We start from the raw sequence: 20,886 nt of genomic DNA on the forward strand, positions 1-20,886 counted from the left end.
GAGACCAGAAAAGCAGTTAGAATCTCTTGGAACTGAATCTGTAAGCTACTGCGACTCACAATGTGGATGCTGAGAACCAAACCCAGGTCTGCAGACAAGCAAGTGCTCTTAACTGCTGAGCTGTCTTTCCAGCAGTAGATTTCTCATTGTTTATCTCTGACTTAATATTTCAAGAACTGATTAAGATTGTGTGAGGACTGGAGAGACGGCTCAGAAGTTAAGAGCACTGACTGCTTTTTCAGAGGACCTGGGTTCAATTCCTAGTATTCACATGGCAATTCACAACTGTCTATAACTCCTGTTCCAGGCGACCAGACACCCTCCTACAGACATAATCAAAACACCAATATATGTTAAAAAAAAGATTGTATGAAATATGTGTGATACCAGCATTTCTATTAGCCATATAGAATTAGAAACGTCTGTTAAAGGGTGTAGAACTTGAATATCTGCTCATTAATATATAAAGTAGTTTACCCGTATCAGTATGAAATATATTTGTAGTTATTTTTTTACTTTCAAGCAGGAGGGAAAAGTTGATTAAAATCACATAAAGTCAACAATTTAATTGTTAAAATGCAAACCTAGCTTCTCCAAGGATTCTTAATTTTCAAACCCACTTTCAAATTTAAACGTTTTAAAAAATTTATTTTATATGCATGTGAGAATTCCCGCTTGTGTATGCACCATTGTGTGCCTGGTGCTCAAGGAGGCCAGTGGGAGCGCTAGACCCCCGTAAGTGGAGTAACTGAATGTTGTGAACCACCGTATGAGTGGTGGAAATTAGACCGGGTCCTCTACAAGTGCTGGTGCTTTTAACAACATTGCTGATTGCTAAGCACATGTTCTTAACAGTGGAACTGTGCTTCCAGTCTCTAGTTTAGTTTTGGTTGTTTTTTGGTTTTTTGTTTTTTGTTTTTGAGATAGAATCTTAAATAAGTGCAGACTGACCTCAATTTCTTCATGTGACTGAAGGTTGACCTTGATTTTCTAACCTTCCATATTCCAAGCTGGGATTGCAAATATGTGCTAATAGACTCAGTTTAATTTTGTTTCTTCATTAAATAACCAGATTAACTTTGTAATTTTCCAGTTTTTGTTTTATTTTAATATATTTAAATTAAAATACAGTTTTCCTTTGCTTCTTTCAGTTCCTCCCAGGTTCCCATGTCTTCTCCCTTCAACTCCTCCCAAGCTCCTTTTTCTTTGATAATTATTGGTGTGTGCGTGTGTGTATGTTTGTTGTTTCTGTGTATATGATTTCAGGGCTGAATGTTATATTGGATAACCACTTAGGCGGCTCATTCTTTGGGAAGGGTGACTTCCTCTCAGTCATAACAGTTGCCTGTGTGGTCAGAAACTCGCTATGTAGACCAGGCTAGCCTTGAATTCACAGAGATCTGCTTGTCTCTCCCTTCCAAGCAATAAGGTCAGAGGCATGCACCACCACACCTGGCCCCAGGTTTTCTAATTAAGACTCTTCTATTTATTTTGAGATAAGTTTTCACTATGTTGCCGTGGCTGACCTGGAACTTTATGTATGCCAGACTGACCTGGAACTGACTGTGTAGACTAGGTTGGCATAAAACTCACATCCTCCTGCCTCTGCCTCCTGAGTTCTGGGATTAAATGTGTAGACTACCACACCTCTCCTTTTTTATTAAAAATTTTGAAGTGCCTTCGAACAGTTTTTTTGTTGGTTGAGATACTGTTTTCCTTATACAGTTGCGGTCTTGCAGTAAGAGTGAGCTGATCTCCAAGAGCGCAGAGATCCTAATGATGTTCCAGCAAGTTCACCGAAAGCCCATGGCTTCCTTTGTTACCACACCTGTCCCACCAGACTTTACCAGGTATCAGTTTAAAACTCTACTTCCGTTTCAAGTTTGTATGTCACGGTAGATACTTGAATACACTATTTTCCTTTTTCTTTCTTTCTTTTTTTTTTTTTAAAACTAAGTAGATCAATACTTAAAAGAACATGAGAAGAAAATCTGGACAATGGAAGTGACTCCAAGAGACATTGAATAAGCTATTTTAACTCATTTTGTTTTTAGAAATGGTCTCATGTAGCCAAGGTTAGCCCAAAATCAACTTACTGTATAACTGAGGCTGGGTTTGAGCTCCCTCCTTCTTTCACCTCTCAAGTGTTGGGATTACAGGTGTGTGCCAACATTCCTAGCTAACCATCTCCTTTTAAGGTACTGTTAATATGTATAGCAAAGCAAGCTGCTGAACCCTGTTTTGTGTTAAATCTGGTCTCAAAAAATGTGGTGGGCTTTGGAGATGGCCCAGTGTGTTATTATAGGCTGCTGCACTATGTGGATTGGGTTTGGTTTTTCAGAACCTAGTTGGTGGAAAGAGAGAACATAACTAAGAATGTGGTGGGCTCAAATTTGGGTGTAAAGGGAAAATGATAGGGAATTGGAAATATTTTTCTGTATTTCAACACTCCATTTTCCATAGAAAACAGCTATTCTTACTAAGTCCATCAATCAAAAAACCACTGTTTCTTGGTGCGTGGTGTGAGAAGTGGTTCCTCAATGCTGTGGTGCCTGTGTGGGCAGAGGGTTGCTTGGGGAGTCTGTCCTCTCTTCATGACCTGTGTAAGGAGTTGAGTTCCATGGTGGTCAGGCTTGGCAATAAGGACCTGTCCTTGCTGAGCCCCCTGTTCATTCTTTTGTTGCCTTTTAATGTATATCTCTTTAATCAAACTTCAGAGTAGTTAGATTACCAAAAAGTTTTGAAGATGACATAGTATCTCCAAATTTTAAAAGAAGTGAGAGGAAGCAATTAATAGAAAAAGTTTGCAATATTGGTTCTCTTTTCAGTTTTTCAGATTGGCTGAATCTTCAACTTCTCAATAGCATAAAGATTAACTGTTAGTCCAGAGTTCATTTCAGGAATTTGGAGAAATGGTTAAGTTGGGAAGGGAAACTAGATTTTATGCAGCCCATACAGTGGATGCCTTTGGGTCTCTTTTTCCCTTTGTTGATGATGTTTTGATTAACTAAACATTTAAGTATCTGTGACTTACTGATTTTCAGAATATATAGATGGTTTAAGGCTACTTACCCATTTTCTGTGAAGATAGACAGTTGACACTACCGTGCTATGACTCTGTTTGTAAAGACCAGAGTACTATCAGGAGGAGAGATAAGGGAACTGAGAAAGCCAAGGCCGTGCTGAGAGAGAGCGCAAGCACGAGATGGAGGCTGTCTGTGCTGTGTACTGTCTAACCCTGTCTTTACTGTTGTGCTACTTGTATATTGAACTTTTCTGTAAGGAATACACATAGAGAGTGCTGGTAGGTGTTTGTCAACATGTCCCAAACCTAGGTATGTCTGGGAAGTGGGAACTTAAGAAAATTCCTGTATCTCCTTGGCCTCTAGGAAAATCTTTACAACATTTTCTTGGTTAATAATTGATGTGAGATGGTCAAGGCTACTGGTTTAGTGTTACCCCTTGACAGGTGGTCCTGGGTGCTATAAGAAAGCAGGCTGAATGCGCTGTTGGGAGCAAGGCAGTAAGCAGCACTCCTCCATGGCCTGTGCTTCAGCTCCTGCCTTTCAGGGTCCTTCCCTGAGTTTTTCCCTGACTTCACTCAGAGATGGACTATAATTGCAAGCTAAAATATGCCTTTTCTTCCCAACTTGCTTTTGGTCATGGTGTTTATCACAGCAATAGAATCCTATAGGACACGTAGAAATATCACAGTGTCCTGGGATAAGCTCTGAATCTGGCTTATAACAAAACCAACACATTTCACTAGAATAAACACATAATAAAAAACAAAAGACAAAACCAAAGAACCCTAACACCGCCCCCCCCCATCAAAAACAAAAAACAAAAATCCAGGCAAACAAGCAAACAAACCAAAACAGCATATAGATCACAGATAAGAGATTGGTTGAAGTCTTTTACATTTTTAGAGGATGTAGTGAATTGGTGTGTAAACTAACCAATGATTATATATTATCCAGCATGATAGTCAGAAACATGTTACTCTTGGATGATATTTGAAGTCTGTTTTAGGAAAAATCTACTTAGAGTTCTCATTACCTTTATGGTCTCTTCAAAAGCTTTCCAGGTACTAATTGCATTGGTCCTGCTAATAGGAGTTTTGTGCATTGAATGCTAGAGCACATAACTGGGAAACTTTGGAACAGGCCTCTGGGTATTTGACTTTTTATGAAGTAGTCAGCATTCATGAGGCACAAAGATGTAGAAGTGTGGGATGTGAGTCTCATCAGAAATACGGAAGCTGACTAGGGAATAGATAGGCATGCTTGACATATGCTCAATTTGGATAGAAATTGTGTGTATAACAATCATAGGGCAAAGTATATCTTCCTATTTTGGAGAATATATGATTTATTTAGATAAATTTTCTGTTATTATTTTTGAGACAAAGTCTAGACCAGCCTCAGACTTGCTATTTAACTGAGGCTAGACTTGAACTCCTGATCCTTTTACCTTCTATGAGCTGCATACATGATCACCATAGATAAAACTTAAAATATTATAATAGGACCCCCTTGGGGGGAATTAGAGGAAGTATTGAAAGAGTTGAAGGAACTTGTAGCCCCCAAAAAGCAACAGTGCCAACCAACCAGAGCTTCCAGGGACTAAACCACTACCAAATGACTATACATGGACTGACCCAGGGCTCCAACTGCATATGTAGCAGAGAATAGCCATGTTGGGGCACCAGGGGAAGGGGAAGCCCTTGGTTCTGCCAAGGTTGGACCCCCAGTGCAGGGGAATATGGGGGGCAATAAGGGAGATATATAGGGGGAATACCTGTATGAGGGAGGGGAGGGGAGGGAATGGGAACTTATGAACAGGAAACCGGGAAGGGGAATAACGTTTGAAATGTAAGTAAAGAAATATAGCTAATAAAAAAAAATCTGGATAAAACGTTAAAAAAAAGAGAAAGAAACAATAGTTCCATAAAGTGGACCCAACTTAAAGAAAAGGGATTGAGGGAGGCGTTAGGGACTGATGGACAGGAAACCGGGAAAGGGAATAACATTCAAAATGTAAATAAGAAATACCTAATTTAAAAAAATGGAAAAAATAAATAAAATTAAAAACTTAAAATATTTTTTACTTGTACTTATTAACATGTTCACATGGCAAACCACACATTATTGTAGGTATAGCCTTCTTGTTTTATTCAATTTATAATCACAATTATGACATTATAATACTGTAGATAGTATAGCTTTGTTTTAAATGTTTTACTGACAATGACACAAACCATCCACATGATCTAAAGTTAGTTGGCAGCAGGATATATTACCTGTTAGCTTGTCCTAGCATATGGATTGAGGCTATTTGATATCATCTTACCTTGCCAAGAAGTGTTACTGTGCTAACCTATCCCAGTTGTCCCCTTGATTATATATTCTAATCCTATGAAAGTGTAGGAAGCTGGGGCTGTAGCTTAGTGACATGTGTGTCACTAGCATGCTTGAGGGCCCCAGCAGCTAACTATACAAAATAACCAAAGCATATTGGGGAATATTTCCTAGTAAATAACCTTGGAGTTTGTTGTGTTTCCATTTTAATCGATGGTTGCATGAACTGATTTGATTTAATGATGTGCTTAATAAAGCTTGGAAATATTTTATACTACAGCTGCCAAGTTTTCAAGATAATGTCAAGGAACTTATTTTTAACTAAATGACTACATTATGGTAATGTTAAATTTTTTTCTTTTGCTTCTTTTTAGTGAATTGGTACCATCTTATGATTCAGCTACTTTTGTTTTAGAGAACTTCAGGTAAGGGGTTTTGAGAACTCTGGGTTTTTCTTGTGTGTAAAGCCCAAGACAGTCTTCACTGTGTGACAGGAGAGAGCTGATGAAGTCCTTAACTAAAGTTTCCTCTTGGAAACAAGAGCTGGTCTGGAGTGTGCATGCTGAACTTCAGTTCTTATATCATAGAGCAGAAATATTTGGATTGCAGAGTTAAAGATATTTGCACATAGTGCTGTGTATGATGATGCTCACACCCTTTTATACCTTTACTCCTGAGGCAGAGGGAGGCAAATCTCTTGAGTTTGCGGGTAGCCTGGTCTACAGAACTAGTTCCAGAACAGACAGCCAGAACTACAGAGAGAATCTTTGTGTTAAAAACAAAACAAAAACAAAACCACATTGATAATAAAATATCTTGGTTATATAAGGTTCAGTCTAAAGCAAAATATTCTTTTTGTTTCATATATACATTCTAACACAGAACCTAAAGGTAATCCCATACAGTATCTTCAGTGACTGCTTTGACCATACTATGAGACATGAAGTTGGGTATGGAACTTCTACTCGATGGCTTCTTTGTTGGGTCTTAAAAGTTTCAGAATTTAGAACATTTGGATTTCAAATTTATGAATTAGTAGTGTTCAACTTGAATTGTTAGAGGTGTCTGTTTTTTTATTTTGGGAAAAAGACCCTTTTGTTTTGTTTTTCAAAAAGGGTTTCTCCTTTCTGTCCTGGAACTAGTTCTCTACACCAGGTTACTCTTTGTAGATCAGGCTGGCCTCAAGCTCAAGAGATCCACCTGCCTCTGCCTTCTGAGTTGCTGGGATTAAAGGTGTATGCCACCACTGTCCAGATTAATAAATATATTTTAAATTTTATGTATTTTATTTATCTTCTTTTATTTGATGTGTATGACTGTTTTGCCTGCATGTATATATATACACCATGCCCTGGTCCCCACGGAGGCCAGTAGAGGTCTTCAGAATCCCTGGAGTTAGAGATACAGGTAGTTGTGAGCTGCAGTGTAGGGAACCGAACTTGAGCTTTCTGACAGAGCTAGTGCCTTAACTGCTGAGCCATCTCTTCAGTCCCAAAGGAAATAGTTTTTAAAAGAAAGGGCACGGGCTGGGGATTTAGCTCAGTGGTAGAGCGCTTACCTAGGAAGCGCAAGGCCCTGGGTTCGGTCCCCAGCTCCGAAAAAAAGAACCACAAAAAAAAAAAAAAAAAAAAAAAAAGAAAAAAAGAAAGGGCACTTAGCTTTTGTATCAATGAAATTAAAATTGTGAAAGAAGGCTACTGGTTTTCGTTTTTATGCTAAAAGTAAAAAATTGTGCTGTGCCTAAGAGGCCTTTATTATAAGAAATGTGTAGGTTCTTATGTTAAGCTACATGGCAATTTTTTTTTTTACTTTGATAATTTTCTCTAGAAACTTAAAACTTTCATAATTCAGTCTCTGTCTGTCTTATCTATCTATCTTCTATCATCCATCCATCCATTTATCTGAGATAGGGTCTCACTATATAGTCAGCTACCCTTGGAACTTGCTATGTAGACCAGGTTGGGATTTAAAGGAACCCACCACCATATTGGTCTAGAAATAAATATATTACAACATGAAAACTATGAGAGACTGTTTTTGAAGTGCAGAACAATCAAGGGAACTAAAAATATAAGATCTTTGGGAAAGAAATGGGAGTAGGTGCTGATAAGTAGAAAGCCATACTGTGCTGTTCATTTTTCCCGTGTGGTGTGTGTGTGTGTGTGTGTGTGTGTGTGTGTGTGTTTTAGTTTTAATTTGTAATTGTATGTCTTTATAAGTAGAGGCTAGAAGACAACCTTGGGTACTGAAATAATTTTTATTTCAATGTGTGTGTGTGTGTGTGTGTGTGTGTGTGTGTGTGTGTGTGTGTGTGCGCGCGCGCGCGCGCGCGCGGGTGTTCAGAGAGGATTTCAGATTCCTTGGAGCTAGAGTAACAGCTATGTGTAAACTACTCATTTAGGTGCTGGAAGCTGAACTCAGGTCCTCTGAAATGCTCTTAACTGCTGAGCTGTTTCTCCAGGCTTAGTTTGTGTGTGTGACATCTTTTAGTGTCCTGGAGTGTCCCCAAGTACATTAGGTTGACAGGCCATCCAGGCCTAGGGTGCATCTCGCTCCACCTCTCCTGTGCTGGGATTTCGAGAGCAAGCACCATGTCCACAGGTTTTACTTAGGTTCCGAGGACAGATTGAGGTCCTTGTGCTTGGGGAAGAACTTTACACCTGAGCTGCCTCCTCAGCCTGCTTTCTCTGTCTTTATGGGGTAATCTTGTAGCTAAAACCTTTGGTGAGTTTTTCCTACAAATGTTAGCAGTACGTATACATTCTTATTTCTCCACTAAAAACATATGCTATACGGGAGTGGTCAGTTTTGTTTTGTTTAATCATTTTTGGTGCTTAATATTGAGTCTAGGGCTATGCATATGTTAAACACATGCTGTACCATAAGGTACCATAAGGTATCCCTAGTTCCAGAGGCTCCAACATCCTCTTCACTGTATTTTTGTATTGGAAATAATAAAGAATGCTTACTGAGCCAGAATTGAATTTGGGCTACTTAGTGGTGCTCTGATTTTCCTTAAATGCTGTGTTTTAACTGCTGAATGTTTCGGTATCATCAATTCATAATATAAATATACACAAGCTTATTTAGCGAAACTTTGACATGTGCAGTAACTCTCTGTGGTTTAGTCTTTTAAATATTAACATAAGGTGTGGAGTTGGTTTTGATTTTGCTTGTTGCCCTTTCATAATAGTTTTGATGTTGGAATCCGGTTGGTGTTTTTTTCTGTAGCACTTTGCGGCAGAGAGCAGATCCGGTTTACAGCCCGCCTCTTCAAGTTTCAGGACTTTGCTGGAGGTTAAAAGTTTACCCAGTAAGTTTTTCCTATTTCCAAATTAACTCAATTTTGAACTTTTTCTTTAATGTTTACAAGTATATTAGTTTTCTTATTAAAGGAGTGAGGAAATTAGTAATTTCTTTATATCATTTACTACTCAATTTGTGAAAAACTGTGTTAACTATGAATGTGTAAACTCTAGCATCACTAAATTTGTTTCTGCTTTATCGGGAGATAAATATGTTGAGAAGAGAGTTTTAGTGGCTGGAGAGATGGATCACCAATTAAGAGCACTGTTGTTCTTAAAAAGGACTGAGGTTTGATTTCCAGCACCCATGTGAAGGCTCATAACCATCCTATAACTCCAATTTGAAGGGATCCTTCAGCCTCTTCTGACCTCCAAGGGTGAGATGTTCACACATATGGTACACAGATATACATGCAGGCCTAACATAGATATAAAATAAGTAAACCTAAAAAAATTTTTTTAAAGATACTCTTTTCAGTTTTTTGTTTTTCTGAGATAGGGTTTCTCTATGTAGCCCCGTCTGTCCTGGAACTTGCTCTGTAGACCATGCTAGCCTTAACTCAAGAGATCCAACTGCCTCTGCCTCCCTAGTGTTGGGACTAAAGGCATGTGCTACCACTGCCCGGCTGAAAAAAATTGTTTTTTAATAAAATATTTTCTATTGCAGTAAATTTCTTCAGTTGTACTGGTTATATAGGTCACAAAATCAAGTATAGCTTTCTTTTTTTATTAATTTACATTCCAGTCACACACCTCTCCCCTTGGTCCCTCCTCCCACAGTTCCTTATCCTATTCCTCCTCCCCCTTGCTTCCAAGAGGGTGCTTCCCCCAACTCCACACCAGGCCTCCCACTGAGGCCTGACCAGGCAGACCTCTGCTATGTCTGTGCCAGGGACCTCAGACCAGCCCTGTATTCTCCTGGTTGGTTGGTGGCTCAGTCTCTGAGAGCTCCCTGGGGTCTGGGTTAGTTGACACTGCTGGTCTTCTTATAGGGTCGCTCTCCTCTTCAGCTCCTTTAATCCTTCCCCTAATTCAACTGTGGGTTCCCGGCTTCAGTCCAATGGTTGGGTATAAGTATCTGCTTCTCTCAGTCAGCTGCTGGTAGGGCCTCTCAGAGGACAGCCATGCCAGTCTCCTGTCTGTAAGCTCATCATTGCATTAGTAATAGTGTCAGGCCTTGGTACCCCCCACCCAACTCCCCATGGGATGGATCCCAAGTTGGGCTAGTCATTGGACCACCTTTCCTTCAGTCTCTTCTCCATTTTTATTCCTGCAGTTCCTTTTTTTAAAAAATATTTATTTTATTTGTATGAGTATACTATAGCTCTCTTCAGACACACCAGAAAGAGAGCATTGCATCCCATTACAGATGGTTGTGAGCCACCATGTGGTTGCCAGGAATTGAACTCAGGACCTCTGGAAGAGCAATCAGTGCTCTTAACCATTGAGCCATCTCTCCAGCCCATCCTTCAGTTCCTTTAGATGAGAACAATTCTTGATCAGTAATTTTGACTGTGGATAGTAACCCTGTCCCTCCACTTGAGGCCCTGTCTATCTACTACAAGTAGACTTTTCGAGTTCCCTCTCCCCAATGTTGGGCATTTTGTCTAAGGTCACCCTTATTGAGTCCTTAGAGTCTCTCACCTCCCCAGTCTCTGGTACTTTCTAGGGTGCTGCCCCCACCCCCGCCTCCCGCTCCCCAAGGCTGCTAATTTGCATTCATTCCCTTGGCCCTCTGGGCTTCTCTCCTGCTCCCTCCCCTTTAAATAATTATTTTATTCTATATGTTTGCTTGCTTCCTTGTGTGTATGTGTACCACAGTAGTGCTGGGTGAAGAAGAGCTTGGATCCTCTGAAACCAGAGATATGGGTGGTAGTAAGCTACTATGTCGGTGCTGGAAATTGAAAATTCTTTAAAGATCATGAAAAGGGGGCAAAAACACTTGTCATGTAGTTCAGTTCCAGAGTACATATCTGCCAAGCAATACCCAGCAACCCAAAGGAGAGGAAAGTCACAGGTACTGAAAATCATTGAAAGTAGGCTGGCTGATTTTTAACTGACAGCTGAATGTAGAGCTGTGTAATTAATGACGGTCTTTCTGTGCCTGCCATAGCTCTGAGTAAAGACACAGGTTTACATTTATTAATTATGCTTAAGACCTTCACTTATCTTAGTTCCCAACTAGCTTTTGTAATTTAATTAACTCATTTAATTCTCCTGCCGTGTGGCTCATTAGTTACTTCTTCATTCTCGGCCTGCTTCTTCCTCCATGTCTGGTTGGCAAATTCTCCCTTGCCTGACTCTTCTTTCCCAGAGTTCTATCCCCACCTTCCAACCCCCAGAAGTCCTGCTCAACCTTTCCTGCTTCACTACATGCCATTGGCTTTTTATTAAAACCAATCAGGAGGTAAGAGAGGGAGTGTTTACAAAATACCCAGACAGGAGATGATGAAATAAAAATACCAATAGTAAAGTCCCTGGTCGCACAGAAATCACCATTTGAATAATACAAAGACAACCTTACATATGTACCATAATGTTGACCCAACAAAGGTATAATCAAGCTTTTCATTTTCTTTTTAAAATTTATTTGTATTTTTATTGGTGTGTGTGAATGCCTGTATGTATGTATGTTTGTATGTATGTATGTGTGTATGTATGTATATATACCACATGTAGACATAGTGTTTTTGGAGCCAGAGAGGTATCAGATCCCCTGGAATTGAGATTATAAGTGGTCGTGATATACCATGAGAATGCTGAGAATTGAACTCCCGTCAAATGCTCTTAACTGCTACTCAATCTTTCCTGCCCCACCCCCTTTTCTCTTTAATATCTTGAGATAGGTTCTTACATGTGCTCAGGCTGGCCTCATCCTTACTGTGTAATTCAGGTTGATCCTGAAGTCATGATTCTCTGCAGTAGCATTCTGAATACTGGATTACAGCTATGAACCGTGAGGTCTGGCTTTAGATACATTCCTTTGGCAAGAATTAGTGTTCTTTTATAGTGAAATGTCTTATGTGGTTTTTTTTCTTTGTGATATCAATAGCTATTGATAATCATTTTCTATATCATTTCTTCTGCATTTATTGGTTGGATCCATATATAATCTCACTGAGTTAGTGCCCAAGATTTTTGTCATAACCTCAGTAGTTGGAAGTGATTCTAGTAATTTTTTTCTTTTGCTGCTTGTGTATTATAAGATATTCTAGGATCATTCTGGGTATTTGCCACTGTATGTCATAGTCATAGTATCTGTTCCAATATCTTTTTGTAATTTTTACAAATTTGTTTAAAAAAGTTTGAAGTTACTATGTGGTTTTTTTACTAATTATTATTATTATTATTATTATTATTATTGTCTGCATGTATGTTTGTGCACTCATGTGTATCATATGAGCCTCCATGTGTATGCTTCCAAATTTTGTTCCTTTGAAAGAGTAGCCAGATGCTTTTAGCTGCTGATCTATCTCTCTATCCCCGGCCCCAACAAAACATGAGCAATATGGTGTGCCTTAAAAGCTTTTGATTTGTTAGACACTGTTCATAATGACTAGTCTGTTTTCCCATTCTGAGACTGAAACAGTAAAGGTCTTCCTAGCCAGAGGTCTCCTCAGCAACTTTGGAACACCGTATTCCTTTGAAACTGAAAGGGCCTTCCATGAATATTGCCAGCTGGCTGGTTTTGTGTCAGCTTGACACAAGTTAGAGTCATCAGAGAGGAGGCAGCCTTAGTTGAGGAAATGCTTTCACGACATCTAGCTTTAGGGCATATCTCAATTAGTTGATTAATATGGGAGGGTCCAGCTCATTTTGGGTGGTGCCATCCCTGGTAGTCCTGGGTTCTATAAGAAAGCAAGCTGAATAAGCCAGTAAGAAGCTTTCTTCCATGGCCATGACAGTTTCAGCCCCTCCTGAGTTCCTGTCCTGACTTCCTCCAGTGATGGATTGTGATCTGGAAGTGTAAACCAAATAAAATAAGCCCTTTCCTGCCCAACTCGCTTTTTTTTCATGGTGTTTTGTTGCAACAACAGAAACTGCAACTAAGACACCATCTATCTAACTGTGTCCTGTGTGTAGCTGTACTTGCTGCTTTGAGTAAAAATTTTAATTATAGAGCAAACAAAACTAAAAGAATAAATAGCAAGTTGCAGATAGGTACAGCAGATAAATAGGGAAACATCATCAAACCAGGCATTTACAACATTCTGCAGACAAGCTGTAGTAGCTTGACTGAGGGAGCAAAGTTAACATCTAGTAGGAGGCTTACAGTAGGAAGTTACTGGGGAAGCAGAGAGCTTAATGAACCAGTGAGTTTATTAGAGAAGTATGGATGACTCACAAGCAGCTGCATCACTGAGAAGCCCATGAACACATGCAAGTTACATCCCTGGAGTCCCCTGTGTGACTCACAGGCAGCTGACAGTTGGGCGCATCTCCTCTCTTGACAACTATTTACTGCTTCAGTAACTGGAGAGGAGGCTTGTGAATTTTATTTTACCTTACTTTATTTTATTTTTTTAATTTAGCGTTTAATTTAAGTTTTCTGAGACTTGTGTATTTTGTTTACTTCTGAGTCTTAGGAACCTTAATCGAGCTCTCTAGTGTAGAATGTTTCAGTTTGGAGGACCTGGCTTTAATTCCAGCAATCTTGAGGCAGAGGTAAAGACAGGGATAGAGACAGGTAGATTTCTGGGTTTGAGACCAGCTTGGTTCATGTTTGAGTTTAGGGGCAGCTAGGACTAGGCAATGAGATGCCGTCTCAAGACAAAACAAAAACAAAAACAAAAACAAAAACAAAAAAAACCAGACTAGGTTTTGAGTTTGAGTTAAGCCTGAGCCTTATAGTGAGCTCCTAGCTAGTCTCTATTAGTCTAGAGATCCTGTCTCAAAACACTCAACAGACTTTGCAATGCTCACCTTTAAACACATCTGTTTTCTCCTCCCGGTCTTCAATAGGTCCTATTCTATATTTGGTTTCTGTGAATTTGACTCCTGGAGACAGAAATAGAATGAATCAGTAATTTACTGGGACTGGCTTATTACACTCAGCATAATGAGCATAACATCCTCAAGGTTCATCTCTTTAAAACAATTTTGTAGCATAGAATTTTCATTCATTGATAAAGATGAATAATACTCCATTATGTGTGTGTTTTACATTTTTTTCACTCATTTTTCTCCACTGAGATTCTTCCCCCTTTCTTGAGGGAGGATCTTACTGTGTACTCGCCTCTTGCCTGCTGCATCTCTTTAAAAACCTGTTTTCAGTTGTTCCTGTAGAGCTTCAAGAGTAGCATTGCTGCTCACAGAGAAATGCTTTCTTTATTTTTTTAAGAACACACCATTTAACAACATTTGTATGTTAATATCAACAATGAAGGAATGTTTTACTCTAATGGGCTTTGCCAGCTCTTTTCTACATTTATAAAAGGGACTGTTCTAATTCTTGTGAGGTCATATTCATCATGGTTTTAGTTAAGACGTCTTACTAATTAGTGATGTGACATCCATCCATGTTTTGTTCAGTTTACTTTTTTTTGTAGACAAGTTTACTTGTGTATTTTGCCTATCTTTAATTTTCTTTTTCCTGTTGTAGTTATCTTTACTTTGAATATCATCCCTTTACTTTAAAAATTCCAGTTTGAATGTGGGAATGTAGCTCATGAGCAGAGTGCTTAGCTGTCCATGAGGTCCTCATTATTATACCTGGTTTCCAGTTTCTCTCACTTGTCCTGAGAAGAAGTACTCAATTGTCTTCTTTCATTTGAGTTTTTGTTCTTTCTCAAGGCTGGTTTGTTAAGATGTCTATAGATATTGCAACTTTGTAACTATTTTTATACTTTTTGATAGTTTCTTTAATTTATTTAATGTAGATATGTGTACCTTTTTAATGTATGAAAGTTTAAAATTTGTTCTGGACTAAAACCTGGATTACAAATTTTTTTGTTTGTTTGTTTTTTAAACTTACACATACTTGTTAACCCAATCACCTGGTAACAGTCTGTGTTCTGTTTCTTGGTTTCATTGTTCTGTTAAAGTTTTTTTTTTTTGGAGTCAATATGTAGTTTGTTTTGTATAACCTCTTTTTCTTTCTGTCTTTTTTTAAGGATGGAAATGGAGTTGTACGTGGCTATTATTTATCTGTATTTTTGGAACTATCGGCTGGCTTACCTGAAACTTCCAAGTAAGTGATTTAATTAACTTTTTCAGTACAAACTTGTGTACTTTATGTCTTAGCTAGGGTTTCTATTGCTGTGACAAAACTCTGACCAAAAAGCAAATTGAGGAGGAAAGGGTTTATTTAGTTTATACTTTCATATTACTGTTGTCACCAAAGGAAGCTGGGACAGGACCTCATGTGAGACAAGAACCTGAAGGCAGGAGCTGATGCAGAGGCCTTGGAAGGGTGGTGCTTACTGGCTTGCTTCCTGTGGGTTGCTCAGCCTGCTTTCTTACAGAACCCAGGATCACCAACCCAGGAGTGGCACCACCCACAATGGACTGGACCCGCCCCCCATCAATCACTAATTAAGAAATGCCTTACAGCTGGATCTTACAGAAGCATTTCCTCAAATGAGGCTGCTTTCTCTCTGATGACCCTAGCTTCTGTCAAGTCAACATAAAACCAGCTAGTACACTTCAGCTCCACGATTCTTATTAAATAGTATTTAAAATTGCCATTTTATGTCTTTCTTTTTTTGAGAGTATCCCTGTTTAGCTTTGAATTGATAGTTTTTCTACCTCAGCAGCTCATGTGCTGGGATTATAGATGTGTGCCACTATTCCTGGCTTGTATTGTTTTATTTCTCCCTTTTCTTCTTCTCTCCCTTCACCCTTCTCTCTCTGTAGGGTTCTGGGAATCAAACACAGGGCCCTGTGCTTTACTACTGAACTATATCTATAATCCTTGGGTTTTGTTGTGTTTTTGTTTGTTTGTTTATGGGATCTCACTGTATAATTCCAGACTGGCCTCGAACTTACTATGTATGTATGCTATTCTAGAATTTGTAATCTTCCTGCTTCTATCTGCAGACTGCTTAGAAATCAGAGAGTGCTACTCTGCCTGCTTTGATTTTAATTCTATGAAGGATATTCATAGTTATAGTCTGCAGTGTCTTATGACAGTGTGGAGTGTCAGTTCTCATAACTGTTTTCTCTCAGTAAATATTATTCACATTTATTGAGAAACTGATGAGTCATTGTCACTGAGTGAAAAATATACCAAAGTAAAAATGTCAATAAGCTGGGCTGGTGAAATGGCTCAGCCAGTAAAGGTGCTTGCCACCAACTCTGATGGTTTGACTTTAATCCTTGGAAACCACACTGTGGAAGGAGAGAATCTATTCTTAGTTGTCTCCTGTCTCTACAGAGACTTCATAAACATATTTACACATAGGAAATTTATATGAATGTAATTAAAGTCTTTTGTAAACTAGGCATTGTGGATACCTTTTTTCTTTTTTTTTCTTTTTTTTTTTTTTCGGAGCTAGGGACCGAACCCAGGGCCTTGCGCTTGCTAGGCAAGTGCTCTACCGCTGAGCTAAATCCCCAACCCCGATACCTTTAATCCCAACACAGCCAGAGACACATGAATCTCTATGAGTTCAAGGTCAGTCTACAGAGCAAATTCCAGGATAGCCAGGGCTACCCAGAGAAACACTGTCTTGAAAAACAAAACAAAACAAAAAGTCTTGTTGTGTATTAACATAAAGACTTTATGAAGCAGACATTTTTCCTAAATAATTTTATAAAAAACTGTATTTGTATTTTTATGGCTGGGATAAGACATCATGACCAAGGAAGCTTACAGAAGGAAGGGGGTTTATTTGGGCTTATGGTTCCAGAGGGATGGAGTCCCATCACCACCATAGTGGGGAGTGTGGTGTCAGGTGGTCATGGCAGCTGCACACAGGAAACAGAGAGAGTGAATTAAGTTCAAGTCTTTAAAACCTCAAAGCTTGCCCCCAGTGACAAACTTTGCTCAGTAAGATCATACCTCCCAGGTTTCCCAAAACAGGGCCGAGTGGGACCAAAAATTCAAATGATGAGACTGTGAAGGACATTTATCATTCAAAGCTCCACTCTCTTGCTTCACAGTTTTGAAAAATCCTATTACTGTGGCTTAAATATAAGGCCACTGGATTTTTATATCTATGTTTATGCTTAATTCTTATAGATGTTTGGATTGAAATATGTATGTTGCAATAAAATTATAATAAGGCTTCTTTTATCGCGCACTAGATCTGACACTGTGGTGCCTCCTGGCATCTGTTCTATATTTTCATCTCAGTCAGCAATGCGCCTCAGGCTTAGCTCCATCCCACATCACACTGCTGATGGCTACTCTCTGAGCCTGGCAACAATCTCTCTACCCATCTAGTTGCCAAGGCAGGTTGCCACCATGCCAGACATATACATCCCAATTCTGTGGTGGCCCTGTGTGTCCAGCCACCACACACACTTTTGAACTCAATTAAATCGCCACATGAAAGAACACAGAACACAATAACCTCTGATCTAATCGATAAGATATAATTTGCTCATCTAGACATACAAAGCCCTGTACACATCCGTCCCTTAAGAATATTCATAACAACCTGTAAATGTGCAGAGAGGAATCTTAACATCCACCTCCATGTTCTCTCGGCTGCTTCCCTCTCTGGTCTCCTCCTCTATAAAACTTTCTCCTTCCCATCCTGCCTTCTCGTCCAGTGACAGGCCTTATTCTATCTTGTACCTGCCTTCACCTGCATAATGACATCATCCTACATATGTATTATAGTTTGGCTTCACAAAGTTTGAATACATTTAGTTGAAAAATTTTTAAACAAAGTACAATTCAAGTACCTTAAAAACCCATCTGTTAAAAAGTTGTACAATTCAGTAAGTTTTCTTACTTTTCTGAATTACTTAGAAGAGCCACCCCCTAACCCCCATTTCTCTCTCTGATATAAGCAAGTTTCCCCTAATCCATAAGATTTCACCTTATTCTTTTTTTTTCCCCCGGAGCTGGGGACCGAACCCAGGGCCTTACGCTTGCTAGGCAAGCGCTCTACCACTGAGCTAAATCCCCAACCCACCTTATTCTTTCTCTAATGTGTCCTCCCCATTATGAGGTTGCCTAGCACCATATGGCTGGCTTCTTCTTCATATAGCTGCTAAGATTTATAGCTTGCCTGCTCTTAGGTTTTTCTTTTTAAATTTAATTAATAAAATTGAGAGCTATTTAAAAATGTATAGTTCGGTGGTTTTTAAACAAATTCACAGGGTTCTTCAGCTATAACTATCATTGACACTGAATTTCAGAAAATTTTCCCGATTTCATAAAAATACCCTTGGGGGAGGGGGGCGGGCTGTGGAGACAGCTGAGCTAGTAAAGTACTTACTGAGTTTGCTCCCCAGAATCTTTGTTAGAAAGCTGGACTTGATGGTACATGCTTAGAACGTCAGTTCTGGAGCAATAAAGATTGGTAGATCCCTAGACCCTCTGGATGGGCTGCTTAACCTAATTTTTGTTTTAGGACAATGAGAGACCTTGTCTCAAATGAGGTAGTGCTTCAGGGAAGCTTGTCCTCTTGCTTCTACCTGCAGGTGAGCACACCTGTGCACACACAAGACACCATTGTCTAGTAGCTTCTGACAGCTACCAGCTTGTATTTTGTTTAGAAAGTATAATTTTTAAAGTAATTTATGGAATATTATATCTCTTTGACTTACAAAACTAAATCATAGTATGTTTTTAAGTTTTTTAATTTGTGTTTGTTTATTCTTAGGTTTTTCAGTCTTAATATTTTTTGTTAGCATATATTACACATACTAGTAATATATAATGATTAAATTGTGGTTTTTATTTCTCTCTTTTTTAAGACAGGGTCTTGCTCTTGGCTGATCTGGAGCTCATGATATAGTCCAGGCTATGCATGAACTCCTGAGTGCTGGGATTAAGCTGGACTGTTTAATTTGTTTGGGTTTTGTTTTGTTTTGTTTTGTTTTGTTTTGTTTTGTTTTGTTTTGTTTGTTTCTCTGTGTAACGGGCCTGGTTGTCCTGGAACTCACTCTGTATACCATGCTGTATACCAGGCCTCAAACTTGCAGAGATCTGCATGCCTCTGCCTTCCCAGTTCTGGGATTAAGGTTCATGGCACCACTTCCTGGCTTTTTTCTTTTCTTTTTAACTTCATGTGTGAGTGTTTTACTTGTATGTCTGTGTTCTGTATGTATTCTTGGTGCCTACAGAGACCAGATGAGAGCATTGAATCCCTTGATACTGGAGTTACAGATGGTTGTAAACTACCATGTGGGTGGTGCAAATTGAATCCACAAGTGATTTTAGCTTCCAAACTATTTCTCCAGGGTCTGACCATGTAGCTCTGTCTGGCCTGGATGTTGGTCTGGCCATATGCTCATATAGTTCATGTCTGCCGCCCATAGTGCTGGGATTTAAGGCATCCAGCAATATGTCCAACTTCATTGTAGCGTTTTCATGCATGTATGTACATGCATGCATGTAGTTATATTCACTCTATTACCCCTTATTTCTCTCTCTAGCTCTGAGTCCCTTCTTACTTTGTTTGTCCCCATTTTACTTTCATGTCCTTTTTCTTTTTGTAGTATGGCGAGTTATAATTAGGGCTACTTTGGAAGAACATTGGTGGGAGCCTATGTACAGAAGTATTAGCACCTTAGCGTACTCAATTGAATAAAATGGCTCTCCCTCATCCAGCAGGCATTGGGGCGAGGGATGTGTGTGAAGCCTTATAACTTATGATTCTCCTAACTCAGCCTTTGAGACTACTGTGGCAAATGTCTATCTCCGTAAATAAGTACATTGCAATTCATAAATAGTAGCAAAATTACAGTCATGAAGTAGCAACAAAAATAATTGTATGGTTGGGATTACCACAGCATGAGGAACTGTATTAAAGGGTAGCAAGCATTAGGAAGCTTGAGGACCACTGAGTCTTGAATACTGAAATTACTGGTATGTGCCACCATATCTAGACCCCATAACTTACACACACTTTTTTTTAATGGTTGTGATAAGGAATTTTCTGTGTGTGTGTATGTGTGTATCTATACACAAACATATTTGATTTTTTGAAACAAAGAGGGTCTCTGTGTAGCCCTGGCTGTCCTGGAACTCACTTTGTAGATCAGCTGGCTCTGAATTCAGAGATCCATCTGCCTCAGCCTCTGAGCGCTGAGATTAAAGATGGTGTGCCACCATCACCTGCTTGAAGTTGTAAATTTCTTTTTTACACTAGTACATTAGAATAGAATTTGTTGGTATGGTATGGACAATTTGCTTAAAGCTAGAACAGTAATGATAAGATGCACATTTGTGTTAAAATGGTACATGAAACAACATTTTCTAGATGAAGTAGCTAGTGAAAGCAGTTTTTTCCAAGATAAACACTCAGATTAACTCTGTAATTGTTCTCCCTTGAAGTCAAGATAGTTTTGCGGTATAATATGTGATAGAGGAGGTTAAGTGGAATCAGTCCAGGAATACCAACAAACCTAGGGTACTTTGAGTAGGACACCCAAGAAGGCTCCAGACAGAAATCCAGAGATTTATATTAGATTCTTATTTTGTGTTCAGCAGAGATCTCATCAGGACTAAGATAGGAAACTGGGGAGTGAACCTTATGAAAGGATAAGAGAGATGTTGAGAGGTTGATGCTTTCAAGAGCCCAAGCACTCCCCCTGTTTCTAGCAACCACAAGAGAGAAACTTCTAATAAATGGTGCATAGGATAGAGCTCTGAGGTTTAACAATGAGGGAGGAGGAAGGTCTAAACTGAATGCTGTGCTGAGCCCACCTAACAAATGAAAACAAGACTCACAAGAATTTTAAAAAAAGGCAACTTAACTGCAGCCTGGAATTAGGACAGTGAACAATTGTAAAGTAGTACATTAAAGTAAAACATACAATGGCAGTTATACCAATAGAGAAAAAACAGACCATGGAATAAGTGAAGAAAGTTAGTTGATGTTAACAACTGATGCAGATCTTAGAGTTACAAGAGAATGACCTTATGACAGTTATAACTATATTTTGTTGGGTACCAGGCCAATCCAAGGCTTTCTCAGAGGCACTGGTGAAAAGGACAAAGAATGCTAGTTCTCTGCCAGGGACAGACTTGGCAGTGTCCAGTCTGAGACTGGGGCCAGGGCCTGGGAACCTGGCTTTTCCCTCTGTAGGGGACTGGAGTT

The 20,886-nt window shown here is 39.2% G+C and overlaps 1 protein-coding gene across 14 annotated transcripts in view; it reads left to right on the forward strand.

Moving 5' to 3' along the window:
* The window catches only part of Trim37 (tripartite motif-containing 37), a 132,165-nt gene that overhangs the window by 29,341 nt on the left and 81,938 nt on the right, over positions 1–20,886 (forward strand). For all 14 annotated transcript variants that reach the window (XR_015630813.1, XR_015630816.1, XR_015630815.1 and 11 more), the window contains 4 exons: positions 1,726–1,850; positions 5,735–5,785; positions 8,592–8,673; positions 14,779–14,855. Coding sequence is in view for 10 of the 14 variants with exons in the window: in NM_001108288.2 (NP_001101758.1) it covers positions 1,726–1,850; positions 5,735–5,785; positions 8,592–8,673; positions 14,779–14,855 (335 nt within the window). In the remaining 4 variants the exon portion in view is untranslated. The remainder of the gene's footprint in view (positions 1–1,725; positions 1,851–5,734; positions 5,786–8,591; positions 8,674–14,778; positions 14,856–20,886) is intronic.

Source organism: Rattus norvegicus, chromosome 10 (genome assembly GCF_021556685.1).
Source record: "Rattus norvegicus strain SHRSP/BbbUtx chromosome 10, alternate assembly SHRSP_T2T, whole genome shotgun sequence".
Classification (NCBI taxonomy): domain Eukaryota; kingdom Metazoa; phylum Chordata; class Mammalia; order Rodentia; family Muridae; genus Rattus; species Rattus norvegicus.